This window comes from Diadema setosum, chromosome 20 (assembly GCF_964275005.1).
Source record: "Diadema setosum chromosome 20, eeDiaSeto1, whole genome shotgun sequence".
Lineage (NCBI taxonomy): Eukaryota > Metazoa > Echinodermata > Echinoidea > Diadematoida > Diadematidae > Diadema > Diadema setosum.
This window is the reverse complement of record NC_092704.1, coordinates 18,687,141-18,696,824: the sequence shown is the minus strand read 5'-3', so window position 1 is coordinate 18,696,824 and position 9,684 is coordinate 18,687,141. Positions and strand designations below refer to the sequence as shown.

Genomic DNA, 9,684 nt, shown 5'->3' with positions numbered 1-9,684 from the left:
CTATTCATTAAAACCATGCACAATGACAGCAGCCCTAATTTTGCAAGTGGAATTAACGCCAACGAGGGGAGGACAATTGGTCTTGAATTCAAAGCGAACACCTCTTTCTACACCTGTATTTCCATGTGTTGCCAATGACTTTTTTGCCATGAAAAAGTGAGAAGATCCGTCCTCAAACTGGACCTGAATCGCCACCACTGCGGTTCTCTTGTCCTCGGATCTAACTCGATTATCTAAACTGAGCGTAATCGGCTTCTCTGCACTTGCATCTGTGTTGCCCATTGGATCTTTTGAAATCATGATCCTCCACTTTGAGGATTTGTTGTACTGGTAGAAATGTGCATCTTCTCTAGATTCTGTGAGACATTTTGTTTCTGTAAGTTCATTGGTGATGTACTGCGGGGAACGATTCGTAATCGAGATGAAGCTGGTTTTGTCGGGCTTGCCCGTTACAGTAGGATTTCCACTGGGTATGCTACTAAGTTTGTCAAGATACAGGCGGGGTAGTGGGATGGTCCCCGTTAGCTCACTGAAGAAGGCCTCGCTGTAAAGGGCGTGTTTCTGGAAGGCTTCCACCATGAAAGTAGGGTTGTCTTCCAGAACACGCTTCATTATGTCTGACCGTGAGATTTGTGTCAGCTGGATTGCAGACATGAAGGGAAATCGGATACAGGAGATGACCTTCATCAAGGCTTCTCGATCGGTGCAGGCTTTCAGCCATGGTTCCAGCTTGGTGAAAACGCTGAATTCGTCAGACACCACAACCTGCTCATCGGGGTTATCAAGTAGCTCGACTAGCGTCGTGTCGTCAAGATGCTGTAGATGGTTGCTGGTGACCACCTCAAAATTGGTCCGTATGATGCTGAGGCATGACTTTATGGTCTCTCGCATCCCAAATTTTGTTGCTTGTTGGAGGACAGAGACAGCAGAGCATACATCCTTTTTCACGTCTACCAGATACTTTTCGCAGAGCTGTACTATGTCATGGATGTCATACTTGACACCAAGCTTCAGCAGCGGGAAGAAGTTCTCGTTCGATAGGGCCAGCTTTGCAGTGTACATGAAAGATAAGAACTGATCAAACACATCACAGCAATCCTGGTCTTCCTCATCTATTCTGAGAGATACTGAAGACGTTTGAGACGAGCTCTGACCATGGCTAGATAGATTATTGCCTGGAATAGTTGTCGGGATAATTTTTGACTTGAAAACATCACTCCACGAACAGAGGATAATTCGATGTGCATGGAAGGAACGTTCTCCAACTTGAAGTGTGATGTCGCTGAACTCTGCGTTGTTGATGAGGCGATCAAAAGGGAGTGTTACCCTATGTGTATGATAGTCTTTCATGTCTTTCGCTTGTCGGAACTCCTGTAGGAATACGTTAACAGGAAAAACAATGTTAGTTTTCTTTTTTTTTAATAGCATTCTTGATATTGCAATATACAAAATATGAATGATATATGACGCCTGACAATACATTTAATGGTGTTATTTGTCTTCTTTTTTATTAATCTATTTCATTGTGTCAGAACACGACGTTTGCGTTTAGTAGAGCAGATAAGCCCTCAAAATCACGTGAATTGTGCAAAATTTGACTAAAGCATGAAACTTTCACCAGTAATAGTACATACCATAAGATTTATTTTAAGATCGGGAGGTAAGTCTGATTTGACCTCTGATGACCTCCAGAGGTCAATGTACTTTAGATATCAGAAAATCAATGTTTTTAGACATTTGCGAATGATATATGTGGTTATGTTGCACTAAACATGCATTTATACCACAGAGAAATCATTTCCAGATTCAACAGAGCACTGACAGGTTTTTACCTTTGACCTCTGATGACCTCCAGAGGTCAATGAACTTTAAATATAAAAATATCAATGTTTTTAGACATTTGTGAATGATATATGTGGTTATGATTCACTAAACATGCATCTATACTTCAGGGAAACCATTTTCTGATTCCACAGAGCATTGACAGGTTTCTACCTTTGACCTCTGATGACCTTGAGAGGTCAATGACCTCAGAATATCAGAATATTTAAGTATGACATCATTGGTGAAAGGTCAAACATGGTAAAGATGTACAAAACAAGCATATCTGTGTACAATGACATCGTCTTCATATTCCAAGGCACACAGACGAGTTTCTGCCTTTGACCTCTGATGATCTCGAGAGGTCAATGACCTCAAAATATGAGAATAGTTTGGCATCATCAATGGTAAACATGATGATGTTCTAGGGAGCACTCGTAGGCCCTGCTTATTAACGAGCCATTACCGTTCACCTATGAAAATCACACAAGGTCAAATACCTTGAATGAAATGTGAGGATGTTAATATTGATATTGCGATAGTTAATAGTTAATAATTGTTTATAATGTAGGGCTTTACAAACCATGCATTTCTTTTACCAAAAAAGTGGCTACTCATTCCGCAGAACTTTTCAGGTAATTATCTAAGTCGGGTATGTGCACAGAGCAAGGGGTGTCGATCTGTTTTCACGTGGGGGGGGGGGGGGGACTTGGAAAATATGTAAAAGCATAAGTTCATGGTGCAAAGGAATGAAGCGGAGGGGGAGGGGAAGGATGTGGGTGGGGGATTGGATTTTTGCAGGTTTAGACCTGAAATCAGTGATTTAGTGTAGCTCTTGTTTAATGTGTGCGTCATCACTTATACGGAAGTTGATGGGGTGTGGGCGCATCTCACCTACCCTCCTCCCAAAGACGAAGTTTTTTTTTTTTTTTTTTTTTTTTTTTTTTTTTTTAGAATCTGATGCATCCGTTTTGGGGAATATTTAGAAAATTATGGATCACCAAGGTGTACCAAGTCTATATGGATGGGAACCCAGCAAGCGCAGCGTTGGCGAGGGTAGGGTATTCCACTCCCATTCGAGAGAGCTCTTGTATTCTGAGAAATGAGATTCAACGACCTGGCACATAGGCACTTTTGAAGGAATACCTCGAAATTTGTATCAAAAAGGTGTAGTAAGTCAGCCATCTATGGAGGGAGACCAATCGACAGAAGGATGTGGGTGGAGGTATCCCCCTCCCACATTATGGAGCTTTTGCATTCTTTTGTTTACAATTCAATGATCTCGTGCCACTCTTGGTTGAACTACCATTTTGAAAAAAAAAGTCCATACCCAAATGTGTAGCCATAATCAATGCATGGAGGAGAGGTTGATACAGCGAGAGGAGGGTATGAAAGGGGCTGTCCCCCAATCCTTCCCATGCGAGGGAGCCTTTGCAGTAAGAATAGAAATGTAAAAAAAAAAAAAAATCTAGTATACACATTTATGATGGAATATTTGGGAAATTATCAGTAAAAGGAATGTACCAAATCTAAGGGTAGAAACCGAGGAGGGATTGTTAATTGAAAGATACACTACCCCCTCCAACAAGAGAGATTTTCTTTAATATGTCGGAACTGAAATTAAAGATCTAGTACATACTTTGTGATGATATAGAACAAAAATGGGACAAAAGCACTGAGCGTATATGGAAGGGGACATAACGGGGTATGCAAAGGAGATTCTGCCTTTTAATCTGGTGCATACCCTAGCTGAAATGTTCAGTGACAATTCATTTTCTGTCAAAAAAGTGAAGAAAAAAAATCTCCATCTCAGGAAATACTTAGAGGCAAAGTTTTATGTCCCCACCATTCCCCCTCCCATATTTTCTCGGGAGGCGGGGCAAATGCCTCTTGCCCTCCAAAATGAACAATCGTGCATATATAGGAAAGCCTTTTCATCTTTGGAATTCAAATAAAAATATCTCTTAAAAACATTTTTCATAGAATAAGGGAAATTATCATTCCCCAAAGTATGTTATATCTGTGGAAGGAACCAAGCAGGGGGAAGGAGTCTATCGAAAGGAGATATCCCCTCTCACAGAAGGGAGATTTTGCATTTCAGAATTAAATCTTAACAATCCGATGCACACTTAAAGAGAAAAACTTGGGCAGTTTTCTGTCTAAAAAGCAAAAAGCAAAAAACAACAACAAAATTAACAACAACAAAACATAGTCCACATCTCAGAATTTAATGGGGTGGGGGTCAACTATCCCTGCCACCACCCCACCCCTCCTCCAAACTGATGCCCCGGTATGTGCATGTGTTTTATTCCACTTGTTGAAAAGAAGAGAGAGTTTTAAGAAACAATATTGTTCAGTGGTCGCTATCCCAGTCAAGTAAATTGTTTATCAATAAGGTGATTTCCTTCACCTGTATACGTTAAGATGATGTAGGCATGGTATTTGCCTTGCACGTTATTACATCTATTTCTTTTTTAGTATTCTCGATTATATTTTGATGTGAAAGTTGTTTACTTTGCCAAGATTTTATTTGTACATAGAAAAAATAATCCAAGACTGAAAATGAAACTGATACAATATCTAATGATTGACATGATGCACATATTGTGTATTTCTATAGCAATAAAAGTGAGCAATTCAAAAGGCGTGTACTCATTTCACATGAACATTAGCGATGATCCTCTGACCTCTGGAGGATATTGAAATATATGCATCAAAATGTAAGAATATTGATGTCTGGTCTCATTGGTTTGTAATGGCCAGCTGCTTATGAAATAATAATTATATTAAAAAAAAATGCATTTTGTGTGTGTGTGTGTGTTGTGTGTGTGTGTCCAAAATTGTATGCAGAGTATTCAACACACAGTTCAATTTTGACTTCCATCTAGGACAATGAGCGGTTACTTTTTTCTCAACTACACTGTAATATCAAAATCTATTGAAAAAACACGGTGGCGGCTGGGTCTAACACATTATCATTCCTTTTCGTTGGAGATCCATGCGGGATGGTCAAAACAAACATAAAAAAACAGATATCTCAGACCTAATTGTTATAACAAAGCATCATATCCTCATATACCCAACCCAACCCTCTATGCCCAGACAATGTAAACCACCCCATGGACTTACTTGGAGCTTTAGAATATCCTTTGTCAACAGAGAGAGACATCCAAACCTTTGCAGTGCCGACTAAGATCTGCCATGGAACTGACTGGTATTGGCTCTGCATCATTGACAGCAGATCTCGTTTCCTATTCTCCTTCTTCTTCTTCTTCTTCTTCTTCTTCTTCTTCTTCTTCTTCATTATATTGTGTAATCTTGTGATATTCTGCCATGCAGCCTTTTCTTAATTGGTTAAAGAAGGTATCCAAAGAGCTATATGAAGCAAAAGACAACAAACAAATGCAAAAACAAAAAGAGAGACATATGTATCTTTAATAACAGAGCTGAATATTGAGTATCTATCTCCTGAAGTGTTTCAAAGAGATACAAGAGACAGTGGCCGAGAGTAGCCGCCACCTTTTTTCGGAGTAGGCCTACTTTGTGTTCTGGCAAATGATGCCTGACATTTTTGGTCATTTGCCCTTTTTGAAGAATGCAGCAATAGAGCCACAACTTCCTGTGGAGTGGATATTGTGGGGTTCTTGATGCAGAACATCATCGCTGAATTTGCCTGTGCTGTACGTTCTTACAGGGATTGCCATTGTAGTTTTGTTTTGTTTTGCTTTGTTTTGTTTTTCAAGTGTGCCTGTAACACTGCTTGTTTTGCATATGATGGTCATTGGGCTCAGCTGCAGCTAAAGAGTGCGTATCTTCTCTGGATCATTCCAAACTTCATGATGTTTCACCTGGGTGAATGGATCCCAGATGATTCATGCATATTCCAGGACAGTCCTGAGCGGCATGGAGTAGCAAAACACCTGAACTTTATGATACTCGTATCTTCGTCTGGAGAGAGTCTTTGGTTGAAGTATAACCTTTTTAAGCTGCTGCGGCGATTTGATTCCAGCTGAGCCTCCTATTGGAACTCCAAAATATTTTGCACAATCCGCTTTCTCCATGGTTTGCCATGAAGGCTTATCTATTCCCTGGGTAGGTCTCGGATGGCAATAGCTAGTTGCAATACACAGGATTGCTTCATGTGGAATGCATGTTGGGCCTCACAGTATGTCGAAGTTTTCAAGATGGTCCATGATGTCGCAGCTGTGGACTGTATACTCCAGGACCATGAGTCATTCATCGCAGTCATACTGTAACAACCCACCAGCTTTACACTGGCCAATACAGGCCCACCAGCTGGAAACTATGCAAATATTGCCCATGAGCTTGACACTTAGGCAAACCAGTCCCATAATGAGTCCGACAAATGGGGGAAAAAAACTATGAGACTTACACTGAATAGATTAAACACTCTGTATATCAGTCTCGTGGGCCTTGTTTTCCTCGAGTGTCGAGATAATGGCCATATTTGCCTATATTTGCTAGTCTTCATAACTAACCCAAACATAACAGTTATATTTGAGGTCACTGCCATCACTCAAGAAACTTAAGCTTTATTTCTGAAGTAATTGATCTCTCACATTTCAGAGACCTGTTACTATAAACCAATGCTCTGTGGAATATGCATACATACTTTGATCAAAACGTCAATGCGTGATTTGTACATGATTAAGCATTTACGATTACACCAATGAAGCCAAACATCAATACAGGTAAGCCTACACATGTGACCTCAGTGACCTCTCATTGTCCTGAGAGGTCAAAGTTGGATATAATGCACAGGCTAATGACCAATGTTCCATGGAATGACAAGATTCTTGTATTATAGCATAAATGATTGTACATCGGGTATTACAAAGTTGACCATTGACTATCGATAGAATATCAATATTCTGATATTTTGAGGTCATTGACCTGTCACCTTCCTCAGAGGTCAAAGGTAGAGACACGTGAGTAATTTCTCTTGCTCTGTGGAATAGGAAAACGATTCAATTGTAATACAAATGAATATAACATCTAAATCATGTTTGTCATCAACCAATTGCACCAAATATCAACGTTCTGACATTTTGAGGTCATTGGCCTCATCATAGGTCATCTGAGATCATCAGAGGTCAAAGGTAGAAATCTGACTCGAAAGGCTCAGTGGAACATTGAGGCAATTCCTCTTACAAAAATTAGTTTTTAGTACATAACTATCGTGTTTCAGTTATGAGTGACGCGTTAAAATATCAATTTTCTGACATTTTGAGGTCATTGACCTCTGGAGGTCATCAGAGGTCAAAGATAGAAACCTGTCAGGGCTCTGTGGAACATAAAGACAATTTCACTGTGACAAAAATTAAGTTTTAGTACATCATTACTGTGTTTATCATTAACCAATGACGCAAAATATCAATTTTCTTAGATTTTGAGGTCATTGACCTCTAGAGGTCATCAGAGGTCAATTCAGACTTACCTCCCGATCTTAAAATTAATCTTATAGCATGTACTAACAATGGTGAAAGTTTCATGCTTTAGTCAAATTTTGCACAATTCTTCGGCTTATCTGCTCTACTAGTTGTCACATTTCTCTTTACTTTACTGTAGTCTTGTGATTCGTCATATGGCTGTACATTAATTGCTTTTGTTGATATCACTCGAATTTGCTCGAGTACGTGTATCTTATTTCCTCTTTCCGTGTTACAATCGTTCCTCATCATCTTTTCCTATTTCTATCTTATGTTTCATTCTTTATCATCCAGGCACATGATAAAGAATGTGTGCACTTATGTACAATTATTAGGAGCCATACATATATTGTTTCCTACTTCGTATTGTATTCTGATTGGCACTACAAACTTCATCGTGTTATTGTGTTCGTGTTCGTGAGTTCGCGTGATTTTGTTTTCAAGAAAGATAAATTGTTAGCAGCTAGACAAAAGTTCCTATGCATATTCGCTACTCTGTGCGATGCCTACTACTTCGCGAAAATGAAAAGGATCAACCGTTGGGTTACTCGCGCAGAGGACCATTATGAAAAGAGTCGAAGTGTAATCCTCGACGACCGAGTTTCATTCATCAAGCTTTACCTCCAGTTGTCGCGCTGTGTCTTCCTCCGACACCACCGGATACACGTCCGTAGCGGTCGACCGCTGCCCAAACGGAGGGCGCAATGTCCTCCGACAACGGAATCCAGGCGGAACCTCATCAGGATCGTGTTCAGTCAAGTCATGCTCGACGTACTCCTCCCATGCCCACATGGTGTCAAAGGCCACGTTACACGACTACCAAAGATTTACGTGAACAGAGAGAAACATGTGAATAAGGCATTTGAATTGTTGTTTTATGACGTTCCGTAATTTATCATGCAAAACAAATTCATGCTATTATACATTACAAAGGGAATAGCTAACATTGCTTCATGTTTTACGTTTAGGTTAGGTAATTAGTATCCGTCGAAAATAATGTAGAGTTTTCTCGACAAAAATGGAAAATTCCACCATGGCAAATTTAATATACGCGTATATGTAATGAGCTAGTACAACATTATGCTGTGCTTTAAAGAAAGAAGAGAGAGAGAAAAAAGTTGGGGCCCTATATATACGACAAATAATTTGCCCCAGACAATATTAACATATAATAATATTAAATATACCATGATGTCTCCACGAGGGAGCTCATAATGTCTCCAAAATTCATAACGTCTACATAATGTTGCTACATTATACAGTATAGCAACAATTTTCAGAAATATACCTTGCACCCCACATGTATAAGTTGACATCAATGAAACAAACATTGTGCAAGTATACGTTTCATAGGAAATATTGTACTCCCATAAGAAAGTTGTACCAACGTTTCACACATTTTCAAAAGAAAGTGATATCGGTCGAAACCGCGTATAAGAGGCATTGATATCATCGCCTCACAGCAGTGTCTTAGTGGTTTATTTAAAACACGCACACACACACAAACACGTGTATATCTATACAAGTAATTATAATTACATATACTTCACATTTTGATTTACAAGTTTATGCTAAGCTCAGTAATCTTCGCAATTATGTTACCTAGTGTATGAACACTCAAATTTCATGGAATCTGCGATAATATTTTTATTGACAGTGACGTAGGCAGGTCCGCTTCTGCATGAGGGGAACTGACAGTGATTGTTTGATTATAGGCCTACATGCATGGCAAATATAAAGACATACAAATACGTCACAATAGGCAAGATATGAGATTAAAACATAAAACAAGCATATGGAGTGATCCAGCGTTGAAAGTTTTGCATTTATCATTTTGTTATCTATAATTTTGCCTTCAACTAAATTATTACAGGTGATGCATGGACCAATAGAATTTTTCCAGTTCTTACCCCCCCCCCCCCACCTTTACATTTTTAGCGTAAAATTGTGTGGTATACTGTCTTGACGAAAAAATGTCAATGTCAGCGAGCCGGCTCCGCCCGTCATCATGCCCGTGCGTCTAGGAAGATACTCTATAATGGTTAAATGCGCTTATTTTATTAGTATTTTGAACGAAGTCGGCGAAATGAAAAAGTTTTACAAAAGCAAAAAGTAAAAACAAAACAAGACATGATGACATCTCTGTTATTCATTCTCACTGACACACACACACGCAAACACACACACACACCAAAAACCTCTCTCGCCTTGAAATATCGTAGAAATGACTGCCAAATCATTATAATGATTTGGCAGTATATGATATCACGAATGATATCACGAATATTTTATTTCGCTTATTCTCCCTACGTCCTCAACAAAGTAATTTCCTTCGTTAACGTATTCCTATCTTAGTCATATCTCAACTTGTTACCTACTTTATTATGCACGTTCGTCGGCTCAAAAATGTGAT

The 9,684-nt window shown here is 39.3% G+C and overlaps 1 protein-coding gene across 1 annotated transcript; it reads right to left on the bottom strand.

The window, feature by feature from the left end:
- LOC140243933 (BTB/POZ domain-containing protein 17-like) lies at positions 1-1,350 on the bottom strand. The gene has a single exon (XM_072323603.1). The coding sequence runs from the start codon at positions 1,348-1,350 to the stop codon at positions 1-3; it is 1,350 nt and encodes a 449-aa protein (XP_072179704.1).
- Between the last annotated feature and the right edge of the window lie 8,334 nt (positions 1,351-9,684).

Coding starts and splice junctions, on each gene's coding strand:
- LOC140243933 (XM_072323603.1), bottom strand. CDS start 1,350: ATGAAAGACTATCATACACATAGGGTAACACTCCCTTTTGATCGCCTC.